The sequence below is a fragment of the Nyctereutes procyonoides genome, unplaced genomic scaffold, assembly GCF_905146905.1.
Source record: "Nyctereutes procyonoides isolate TBG_1078 unplaced genomic scaffold, NYPRO_anot_genome, whole genome shotgun sequence".
In the NCBI taxonomy this organism is placed as follows: domain Eukaryota; kingdom Metazoa; phylum Chordata; class Mammalia; order Carnivora; family Canidae; genus Nyctereutes; species Nyctereutes procyonoides.
The window spans coordinates 17,380,836-17,393,282 of NW_026575040.1; the positions used below are offsets into that span (position 1 = coordinate 17,380,836).

General features: G+C 45.5%; 1 protein-coding gene across 1 annotated transcript in view; it reads left to right on the forward strand.

Annotated features, from left to right (window-relative positions):
* Nucleotides 1-4,585: 4,585 nt before the first annotated feature.
* ALDH1A2 (aldehyde dehydrogenase 1 family member A2) overlaps nucleotides 4,586-12,447 on the forward strand; it is a 93,062-nt gene continuing 85,200 nt past the window's right edge. Inside the window, exon 1 of the mRNA XM_055319972.1 lies at nucleotides 4,586-4,702. Within this exon, the coding sequence (XP_055175947.1) occupies nucleotides 4,586-4,702 (117 nt within the window). The remainder of the gene's footprint in view (nucleotides 4,703-12,447) is intronic.

Genomic DNA, 12,447 nt, shown 5'->3' on the forward strand with positions numbered 1-12,447 from the left:
GTCTGCATTCTGAGTTGCACCCCCCACCAGCCTGATTCAAATTAAAACTGTAACATCTCCATATATTTCTCATCGATGGTGGATAAAATACACTAAATTCTAACTATTGCCTTTTGACATTTCGCCTTCGTTTGCACATACATGCCATCAACTGCAGAGGGAGCTAATGCCTTTTTCCTGGGGCCTGGCAGAGAGGGCTGTAGAGCTGGGATTTTAATTTCTCCCTGTGCCTGTTAAGTATGACTATTGATAAAGTGCTGAGCTCATCCCTGCCCCTAGATTGATGCCTCTAAAACAAATATGAGGTGGAACTGGGCTTTATAACAAAGACAAATCTAGTTTCCACTTTTAAAATAGTCTCTCGAGGCTCCCTAAAGGGAGAGGATATATTTTAAAAGGAAAGAACTGTGTTTTGTATCAAAACATTATTTTTGGAGTCATAACCAATTAGGAATCTAATCCCTGCAACCATAAATACCCCTTTTCATAGAATACAGTGACCAGAGGCCACACTGGGGTAGGAGGGACTTAATATATAGAGAATTTTTATGGTTAATAAATGCCACAATCTCAGCCTCTTTTCTTCTAGATGTTGGAAGGAACAGGATAATTAAATGACTGTTTAGATCCCAAATAAAAAGTTAATATTCACGTTAAGTAAAAATATAAGTATATTTGTTTTATAGAAGTTTTCAGAATGGATCCAAAATACTTCATTAAGCATTTCTGGATAAAAACATGCAACGCTCTTTACAAGCTTTTGTTAATAAGTTAAATACCATCTCTCTATAAATATACTTCGCATTAAGCTTTCCTGTTCGAATTTTCAGGAAACATTTTAAATGAAGTAGCTGAGCATATCCCGTTTGAGATGAATGAGATCATTAGGAAACACTTATATCTGAAATAAGCACTGAGATCATTCTGCATACAACCCAAGGGCCCTAATTTTTTAAATATTTCAAACAATGTGCTCCTTTTAAATCACTAGACTTAGAGACATTTAAGGAACTGATTCAATTAACCCGGAAGAGAGAAATGCCATAACGTGTGATTTATTTTTGCAGATAAATTAAAATGCGAGTGTATCTGTTAGAAAAGGTAGGCTGTCAGCATGGTTAGTAATGGGAACAGGAAGGCAATTAAGCAGAGCCACCTGAGGCTGACACAGCCCCTGAACATAGAAGCTTGAAGTTCAAGCTGGACATTGTTGTTGTCAAAACCAGAAGCGTTCCTTGGTTGGGAGGAGGAATCTTTGTGCTCCGTTCAGTTTCCTTCATTGATTTTCTAAAGCATGTTTCTCAATTTGTTTCCCCATAACTGCCAACTAAAAATAAGCCCAGACTGCTATGGTTTCATATTTTTAAAAAAATCAAACTTCATATAAAGCGGATGCCTTAAAATTACAACTTTGCATTCTATTATTTAGGTGAGGAAATATGAGGCAAGAATTTATTTTTCTCCTCTACAACTCCAGGATATTGGCTCCATCAGGCCTAATAAATTGTTTTCACAAGGAAATAGAGCATGCTGTAGCTTGTGTTCCCTTGTGCAAGGGGTTTTATAAACATGATGTATCCTAAACAATAAATAATTACAGACGGGAGGGGGTGGGAGAAGGAAACATTATACGGGTGGGGAAAAATGTTTCTTAACCAAATCATGGAAAAGAGTGATTTTTAAAATGCTACAAATCTGAAGGTAGTTGTGGGGAAGATGGCCTCTTTAATGGTGGTGAAATCTACAGAGGAAATGAGAACGTAATAGAACAAGAGAGTAAAAGAGAGAGAAAAAAGGCAAAGACTGAGAATGTGAGAAGAGAGGTTATGGCAGCCTTACAAGTAAGTAGCAGAGTTAAGTCCCATGAACAGAAAGGAAGAAAAATGTACACTGAAGAAGTAATTGTAATCCACTATTCTTTTCTGCAAAATCTTGTCTCTCATCTTGAATTGGACAAAGAACACAAAAAACAAAAACCAAAATAATAGACCCTTTGGAGTGGCTTAGGACAAAAAGCTAAGAGAGCCTCCTTTTCCTGCCTGGAGAAGAGGGACTCTCTTTATTTGTTCCCCATCACTGTGCAACCAATGCTAGTGATTCCATCATACTTCCCTGGGAGAGATTTTCCAGCCGTGGTGCTAGAACCAGAGTCAGCAAGCAAGAAGTGAGGTCAAGGGTGAACCATCCTGTCTCATACTTTGCGAAGAAGATACCTCAATGGTTTCTAGTTTGTGAGAGTCTTTCCTGACAATATTCATTCATCAGTCCAATTTATACAGATTTCCCTTTTTCTCATCCTCAGAATCTTCTGATGGCATCTCAGTGTCTCGAGAACTGAGGTCCTTACACCCTGAGTCAGCTGCCTTGGCAGCCTCATCCGCTGCTCCCCCAGCCACATTAATCCTACCCCCTTCCCCCTGAGTTTATATACCTTTGCTATTGTGGACTCTACTGCCTATTCTCTCCTCTCCTCTGCTGGGGGTGTCTCACCTCTCCTTTTCAGGCCCAGCTCAAAGGCCGTGGTTCCCAGAGATCAGGCCTCTTCCTTAGCGGAGCCCCAGATCATATGGGTGATGCTGTGTTCTAAGTTTCCCCACAGACAGTCAGTGATCCTATCTCCCTGTGGAGAAGGGATTGCAGCTCAGTGATGGCAAAGGCTACTCATCTTGCTTGAAACCCAGCCTCCAGCCTCCTGCCTCCTGCCTTGCAAAACGTGTTGGCAGAATGAGCACCATTGGTTGATTCCTCCTTGTTTCTATCTTCTCCCTCTCTCCCCAGCTAACTCTGGGACCTTTTTCTTTATTCCTCCATTGTATCTCCGACTCTCTCCAAGCCTTTAAAAAAAAAAAATCTGTATCTCACCAACATATACGGTTTACTAAAGCACAATTTTTGACCCTGGTGATCCCCTGTGAATTGAGATCTTTCTATTGCCTAAGCTCAGGTAATTCACTCAGGTAGCCTCGGGTAGTTAACTTTGGGTTCTGAGGGGCTGGAATTTATTTCTACAGCCCTAAAACCAAAATGAAATATTTTTGTCTATTTCTGCTCTTGGTTAGCATCCAGGCGCTGACTGTTAGGCACTTTTAGTTAGGGAAAGTACCTGAGGCGAGATCTCTTCTGGCTGTCCCTTAACATCCAAAGAAATGAGGTTCGAGGGACCCTGAAAACGGCATCCAAGATTAAGAACCAGTAGGCCCTTGTCACGCTCACACTGGAAATCTAGAAAGGTCTAGATTTTTTACCTGAAGCCCAGATTTGGCCCACCCAGCCCAAAGCCCGTTCTGGGATGGGGTCTCTGGGCTCTTGATGTACATCTATAGGCTGACCTCTAGGATCCCACAAACTAGGAGAAGGCCTTTTGGAGCTAAGTCGATACCTAAGTTGGGGGGCGGGGATGTATAGATATGGAGGCTCAACACCCAAGGAGCAGCCTAAGTAAGGAACCCGCTCCAGTGCCTGTCGGGATCGTAGCTGTTGTGAGAAACAACAGAAAAAGCAAAACAAGCATATCCTTGTATTATTTGGGGGCGAGGAGGTAAGGATTGGCAGGGGGGGTCCAAGAAGCAAGATGCAAGAAGACTCCGGAGAGCCCGTAAGGACCAACGCCCGCATCCCGGGGCGCAGCCCCGACCGCCCGGGGTGGTCCCCGCCGGCAGAGGGCAGCAGCCGGGCGGCAGAAGCCCGGCCAAGGCCGCCTTGCGGGGACACTCAATTTTGAGCGTGGGGCGAGGGACTCGCACTCATCACTCCCCGGGCGGGATCCCGCGGCCGCGGCGCACCCCGGGGCTCCGGTGCGGGGCCGCCTGCCCGAGGGCGGAGAACGGAGGGCGCCCCCCGCCCCCACCCCGGGTCTCCGGCACCGCAGGGGCGACGCGGGTTGGGCTGGCCCCGGGACGCGGGTGGGTGGGTGGGAGGGGCCCTGGGTGCGCCCCGGCCCCTGCCCGGCCCGCTCGGCGCCCCAGGAGCCGCCCTCCGCCCGCGCCGCGTCCGCCCCGCCCGCGGTGCTTCTGGGGCCGCGACCTGCGCGGGACACCGGCCGAGGTGCGCCCCGCGGCCCCCGCCCCGCCCGCCCCCCGCCGCCGCCCGGGCCGAGCGAGGCCGGGGCAGCTCTCGCAGCGCCGCGGGTTCCGACTCTGGCCGTCGAGGCGGCGGCGGCAGCAGCGGCGGCGGCGGCGGCGGCGGCGGGGGCGGGCGTGGGGCGGGGGCGGGGGGCTGTCCCCGCGGCCGGGCGGGGGCGGGGGCGGGGGCGGGGGGGCCGCCGGGCGCCCTTGACCGTGGGCGCCGCGAGAACCGGCCGCGCAGCGCGGGCGGCGGGCTTTATGTAAATCGGGGCTGCGCCCGGGGCGTCCTAGGTAGGATGGACCAGCCCCCCGCGCCTCGGCCCTCACGTCCAATAAGAAAAGCCCCAGCTTGACACCTGCCTATATACAGGCGAGCGCGCCCCCGGCCCGCGCACCGCGCACCGCCCGCACCGCGCGCACCGCCCGCACCGCCCGCACCGCCCGCACCGCCCGCACCGCCCGCACCGCCCGCACCGCCCGCACCGCGCGCACCGCCCGCACGCCACGCCGGGCCCGCCGGCATGACTTCCAGCAAGATCGAGATGCCCGGCGAGGTGAAGGCCGACCCCGCCGCCCTCATGGCCTCCCTGCACCTCTTGCCGTCCCCCACGCCCAACCTCGAAATCAAGTACACCAAGGTAAGCGGGGGCGAGGACCTGCCGTCCGCCGGCGCTTTCCAGAACCTTCCTGCCTGTCCGGGGTCCGTTAGGGGGCGAGGGCGGCGTGACGGGGTCGGGGACCGGTGGGGCGGAGGGTGTGTGTGTGTGTGTGTGTGTGTGTGTGCGCGCGCGCGCGGCCGGCTCCAGGCTGTCATCCCCGCGCAGCCGAGGGACGCCCCGTCCTCGGGGCTGGAGCATCCCGAGGCCCCGGAGGGTCGCTGTCAACGGCTCCTTAGGAGGCCGGTCCGCCGCCGCCTTCCGAGCGGGCCCTCGGGGTGCGCGCGGCGTCGGCCCTCTCGCACCCTCGCCTGCAGGTGGGAGCCGGGGTCGCCGCCAGGTGGGCCGCGCGGCGCGGCCGCTCTTCGCGTCCGCCTGCGGGCTCGGGCCTCGGAGGGAGCGACCCTGCGCAGCGCGCCGAGACCTGGCCGCGGGCGCCCCGCCGCTCCGGGATCCGCATTTCGTTGGCGCGCTGGCGGCGCTTCTCCTGGAAGCCTCGGAAACTCTCTCAATTCGTGCAAAACGAACGGGGCTCGCCTTCCGACTGCAAAAGAAAAAAAAAAAAAAAGAGGCATTTCTTAGAACGAACTCTGACGTCTTGTCTTGGGTTTGCCAAGCAGGATTTGTTGTTGCTGTTGTTGTTGCTTTTGCACCACATTAAAAAAAAAAAAAAAGACTATGCCATTCGCTGCCTTCGTGTAAATTGAATTCACTTCCTACGAATTTCACGTAGAGAAAAATATATTGATTAGACACACGAGGGTGATGATAACGTTATAGCATGATGGGGGGGGAGAGGAGGGAGATGGATGGGACTGAAAGGCATGTTGCTTGGAGTTCATCTTAACAGTTCTCTTGATTTTCTGTCCTTTCAGTTGATTCCTACCTCAGGTTTCTCCCGGTTAACTAAAACACGCGCTGTGCGCACACAATAGGGTTAAAGTTGTTTTCCGTCGTGCTGATTACAAGGTAAACTAGATCCGTTAAGGAAATTGTTTGGTTCCCGGCTTGATGGTTAAAAGAGAAAGTTTGTTTTTTTTTTTAAAGATCCGAATATTGAAATTTGACTTGCATTGGTTTAGGATACCAACCAAGACGGTTCTTGTTCTGAATGCCCAATCTATGATGGCTCTGATGTACCTGTTAGCTTTTTTTTTTTTTTAAGATGGTGTGACAAAGTTTTGAAGGCGGTTTTAATGGGAGGTCGTTAATGGTTACAGCCATTTAGACACTGTTTGCATAACAATAGTGCCAATGCGGGACCCGTCGCTGGGTTGGGACACAAGCAGGGAAAGTACACAGCGTAAACGTTTTGTTTTATGAGGGTCCCTAACCTCTTCAGCTTCTCTTGAAAGCTCTTAAGATCCAAGATCTACCCGGGAGACAGGACCAAACTCTCACGTTTTAGTCTTAACTTTTGTTTGGATTTTCTCCACAGCCCCGGAAAGGAGTTTTAGGTATGCAGTAGGTATCCCGGAATTTAATTGGGAGGCTCTTCCAGTTCTCTTTTTTTCCTCCAACTACCCCCGCTCTCTTTTTCTCTTGTTCTCCCCCAGTAGGAAAGACAACTGATTTATAGCTAATTGAAGCCTTTAATGTGGAGTCTTTTAGCTCGGGAGAGACTTTTATCCAGGATCCACTTTCCCACTTATTACAAAGAAAAACAATCAGAAATGAAATAATGGATTGTAACTTGACTCTTTAATTTGTGGGGAGGAGGCACCTGATTTTTGGCTTGACAAACAACCCTCATAAACATTGAGTAATGCTAATCTAAAGGCAGGCTCTTTGCACAGAACCTTGTTAAATCAGGTATCTGTGAACGTTCCCAGCAGCTTTCCTCCTCAGCTTTTTAGCGAGACTTCTAAATTTTCTGAGACAAGCGTCATGGGCGAGCAGCTCTTTTAACACGAAGAGCAGAAGCTGCTCTTTTGGTAGCTGAGGGTAATGGGTAATGATCTTTTACTTACAAGAAAAAGATTAGTGGAAAGGTTTCTGAAAGTTCACTTCTGATCCGCAGTGAGGGATATTAGTAATTTTAAACAGGAGAATGAAAAAGGGAGAATGGACAGCTCATCCTTTCGAACAGTAGTACCACACTCATCAGGAATTTTTAAAAGAGTAATGGCTTAGAAATTACTGTGCTGGAAGGCTGGAGGAATAACAGAAACAAATACGGTGTTTGTGTCACAAAGTGGTATAAGGCAAACAAGACGGATCCTTCATCCTTTTTGTCTTCTTAAACGAATACATCTTTAGGGAAGGCTGGTACGACAGGATTTTTAAATGTGTTCTGGGGACCAACATGAAGTTACTACCTATGGGTAAATGGTCAGAGTATGAGGATTTCAAGTAGCATGCATTTAGAAAACTTTGCCTTTGTGATCTTGTATTTCCTGTATTTTTTCATCATTCTTCTAAAAGTATTTTGCATTTTTTTAATAAAAGGGGGAGTGGAGGAGATCATCAGAAATAAAAGTTACAGCTTTGTGTGTCAAAGGTCCAGTGAAAATGCTCCAACATTACAGCTCAGTCCCCGTGGATGCTGAAGGGGCTAAGGCTGTGCTCCTATGTTGACTTTCATGGAGTTAAATTTAGTTTTTAGTATAAACCTGCCTCTGTGAAGTTCTAATACCCATCTTAGACTAAGCATCAATGGCAGTACCGCTTTTGGTATATGTCTAATTTTATTTCCTTAGCGTAGTGAGCTAGATCCCAAGAATTAAAAATGATTCCTTATTAAGGAATATGGGGGTGGTTGTTGGGTTTTTTAATTATTTTACTTTAAGACTGCGTTAGTCAAGAAAGAGTGCTGACTCCATCAACAAGAAGTAGCAAGGGGACCGCTTGGAGGCCGAGAGAGTGTGTACTCCCTTGCTTGTATCCTGAGAAGCCTGCTTATCAACTGTCACAGGAATCTGATTGCTTTTAGCTGTGTTTTTATGAATTAAAGCTTTTCTGAATTGTTTCTCTTTCTTCAGGCTGGCTTAAAACTTCGTATGACTGAATATATTATAGGAGCTCACTCACTGTCAAATTGAAGCTAGCCCTTCACTGACTGCCCCTAACTGCAGGGGAGATTTCTTCCAGATTCCCCGAAGGTCTTTGGAATCTTCCTGTCTTTATCCCGGCCCTACCTTCTCTATTGTCTCTATCATCTCTTCTGGCACCACTAGTTCCTCCCTGCTGCCACATCCCCCTTCCACGTACACACACACACACACACACACACCACACTGTGCCGTCTCTGTGTTGAGCATTTTCTCAGGGACAGTTTATGCCTATAACTAATAGTAATGTAAAGGGTGTGTTTTATTGCAGCATCTGATGCTGTGGGGAGCTAGAACAGGGGGAGGAAGGGAACATTTACAGAGTACTGACCTACTAAACTAGAAGAGAAAAAGTAAAAGACAGCTGAGAATCAGCGCCTATGTGTGTTGGGTAACTACTATTTATTTATTTATCTATCTATCTATCTATCTATTTATTTATTTATTTAAAAACTTCTTATTGATCATCTGCTCTTTTCTAGAGTCCATTTCAATTCAGTCCAAAGGATGTTTGGGTGGTCGTTGAGTGTCGTTCATGTTCTGAACAACAGTGCTTTCCATTATGCTAGTTGGGCATTTGCCTTCCAGGAGCTTAGGGTCTTCTCAGAAAGACTGGGTGCCAAAAATTAATTGTCAGCATGGCAGGAGTTCAGTCGATCGATGTAGTAACAATAGTGATAATAAAATGTATAACGCCACTTACATAGTTTATAGGGCCTAATGGTTTACTTAGCACTTTCATTGTGTCTTATTTGATCCTTGCAAAACCTTTTGAAGGAGAGAGAATAGAAAGAAGTAGAAATAATTGATAAGGAAGACCTTGGCCTTGACTTTTAAAAAACTGCCAGAAGGGCCCCTGGGTGGCTCAGTGGTTGAGCCCATCTATGCCTTTGGCTCAGGTTGTGATCCCGAGGTCCTGAGATCGAGTCCTGAGTCGGGCTTTCCACAGGGAGCCTGCTTCTTCCTCTGCTATGTCTCTACTTCTCTCTGTCTCTTATAAATAAGTAAGTAAATAAATAAATAAATAAATAAATAAAATCTTAAAAGAAAATAGAAAAAAACTGCGGGAACTTGCCTCGCCGTACACTTTGTTTTTTCTAGCAGTCACATAGTTGCTTGTTTTTGTTTTGGGATTTTTGTTTTGTTTTGGTTGGTTTTTTGTGAGAAAGAATTTAAATCTTTATTCTTTCTGTTGTTTCTATTGCAAACATGGAGAGGCCAGGTACTGGCCCACTCCTTTTAAGAAGCAGCTGCATCTGTGGCTTTTTCGTTCTCTGACTTTAAATTACTAATTTTTGATGTGCCTTTGAGTTTTGTTGTTGTTGTTGGGTCTAGGGCAAGATTCTTGCCTGTCCTAGGGATTATTTCTTAAAAGATGGGGTGGGTCTAGTTCTTTCCAAACCTCTAACCAAGGCTCTCTTGATGGTAAATTGTGACTCACACACTTCCATGTTTACAGAAACATCAGATTTTCGAAAGAATACTTTTTCATAATTGTACAGTTTTTTTTGAAGTTTGTGTCATCTCCATTTAAGCTAGAGAAGCTAGCCCCATCTTAATTGTATGGCTTGAATTAGATAACTCTCCTGGGGTCCTACCCTGATGCCTTCTACTGTACAGGTGTATGCTACCGTATGGAATCATCATTTGCTGAGACAATTCTGACTCCCACTTCTATAAAATGAGGAATGACAGAGTTTTTTGATAATTTTTGTATTAGATGGTAGAAGATTCTCTGAGGAGCCTATTCTATAAGGTCTTATTTCCTTGTAGCAAGGTTTAGGAGAAGCCAGGCATGTGTAGTAAGTTCTCTGTTGCATTACCCAAGCACAGTGACCAAACCATGACCACACCAAAAAACATCTCAGAGTACCAACATAGTTCTGTCTCAAATCTTGCTCAGCTGGACAATGAAACAAATACTGATGTATATTTTTGTCTTTTTCACTTATCTTAGTGACATCTTGCAATGGTTAGCCAACTCCAGACTATCTGCCTATAAGTTTATCCAGCTACGTGTTAGCTGGAGCTACTTGCGCACTGCAATGGTAGAGTCAGGTAGTCACAACAGAGATCATATGGCCTACATTTTAGAAAAGTTTATAAGCCCTTGATTCAGAAAAAGAAAGGCTCGGAGTTAAACTAGGACTTTATTCAAACCTTAGTCAGACATGTACTTATTAGCTATGTGGGCAGTTAACATGGATTCAGCACCCAGGGCCACCTATGCATGCCTCCAGGCTCTGGAGATGCACGGTAAACGAGGTATGGATGTTGTCTCCTGTTGGGAGTTTCTTCACTGAGTGCCAGTTCCTACATCTGCCAAATGCCAGGTAATAGTAGCTACCTTATGGGGTTGTTGTCAGGACTAAATGAACAACTATGTGAAAGTACATAGGATGGCAATCAGCCGAGGGCTAATTCCATTTCATTTTTTCATTTGGAGCTATGGATTGACTGAGGCCCATTTTAAGAAAGTTCAAAACTGTATGGTCAATAAAGTTTTATAAAACAGGCCACTGTTTACTGTCTTAATTAGTCATAGGAGTTTAATATTATGGGTAGCTATGGATCCCTTACAATTTTACACTGGATTTTCATCAAATGAGATATCTTGGAGGTTTCCCTACCAAGGGTCTTCTCTTTATTAAAAAGTCACTAAATCAAACAGTTTCCCAGCCAGCATTTTAATAATCAAATCAGATATCTTATTAGTTATTAATATGCCTCAGTATACCCAAGTGGCTGGTCCTAAGTGACAGATGGCAAACAGCCATTTCTGACATTTTAAGTTGTTTGGACAAAGATTGTTCCCGTGTCTTCGGCACATAAACCTGGGAGGTACAGCAGCATTTGAGGACATTCTCAGAAGTAGAAGTGGGAAGGTATCTCAGTTCATATGATTTAAAACTAGAGAGACTTTGACTGATCCTGACTGCCCAATTTTGTGGCACTTCACCTTCCAGAAAGTAAAACCACCGCGCGGTGACTCTTTTGAAAGCCCTTCTAGCATTTCACTAGTTTCTTTATTCACTGTGACAGACCATTTCAAAGCCAGTCATTTCCCCTCAGACACCAAATCGGATGCATATAAAGACGATTGCCACAATGTCACTTGGCACAATTTTTCCAAAGATTTTATTTGTTTATTTTGAGAGCGTGAGAGAGAACAGGGGTGAGAGGCAGAAGGAAAGAGAGAATCTCAAGCAGACTTCATGCTGAGCGTGGAGCCAGACGCAGGGCTCAATCTCATGACCCTGAGATCATGACTTGAGCCAAAATCAAGAGGCAGATGCTTAACCACTTGAGCCTCTCAGGCCCCCCACTTTGGATAATTGTTAATTGCCTTTTCATACATCTTTGAGCTCCATTCCATTTTATCTTTCAGACACATGAGATTATCCACACTTGAGAATTTCTAACCTCTGGCATTTCTCCATTGCTCATTTGTTGGCCTTTATGATGAAGTTATGTTTAAATTGTTTCCTTTCAAAATCTTAGGTCTTAATGAGTTTTACAGCACGTCTCTGTTGTGTCACATGATTTGGAAAAACTTCCAACCTTTGAAAATTCCAGTTGGAGTAATTAATTGGGTGCTTTCACCACCTAGACTTTTGCTGGGCTCTCAACAAAATTTCCCTGGGGCTAAACACGGGGGTTTATTGACCTCTATAGAATGTGGTTAAAAATTAGAATGTCTGTGAGTGAACATTCAAATTTTTATTATAGAAGGAAGCTTTATCCTTACTTCAGTTCAGCTCTGTTACCTCCGAAAGTAGTTAGCTGCTCTGCTTCCTCTCCCCCATCACAGGCTGACCTTTGGAGAGCCAGAGAAGCAATTGCTTTAGCCCTAGATCTCTGGAAATATAAAACTTACTGTCCAGCTAAAACTGGACACACCTGTCTCTTATTGGCGAAGAATTTAGGATATCACAGGTACTCATACACTTTTGAGTCTTGATTATAAAATACAGAAGGGAAATTTCAAAATAGTTAAAGATTTTTTTTCCTGTTGTCGTTTCTTTTTTTTCTTTTTTTAATAATAAATTTATTTTTTATTGGTGTTCAATTTACCAACATACAGAATAACACCCAGTGCTCATCCCGTCAAGTGCCCCCCTCAGTGCCCGTCACCCATTCACTCCCATCCCCCAAGATTATATTTTATACGTTTTATTGTACATTTTTTTCATTCCTCTAGTCTACATCTTCTGACTTCAAGTCCAGTGACTCTCAAGAGTTTTGGGGTTTGTTTTTTTTTTTTTTTTTGCCCCAGGTCACTTCTAGAGATTTCTCAAAGATTAAACTTAGTAAAAAATGGTGGCTCTTCCAATAGATAAGTGGATCTTACAAAATATTCTGGGTTAAGTAAACCAAGAAATAGGCAAAAATAACCTAGTTCTTTCCCTAGTGCCCACAACCAATACATACATCCATTCTGTGAGCTGACTGATAGGTGTGTAATGAGGGAGTGTTTATGGTCGGAAGGAAAAGAGGACATAGGAAGGCCTTGCCTGATAAGACAAAATTATGAAATGTCTGTAGAAATCTATAGAGGATAACTGAAGTCATACTTCCCTACATGTGAAAATTGGACTTTTGCATAGAAGAGATTTTGGGGAGGAGATCAGGAATTAATATAACTGGTTAAATTCCCAAGCAAACCCAAGCCAGTGA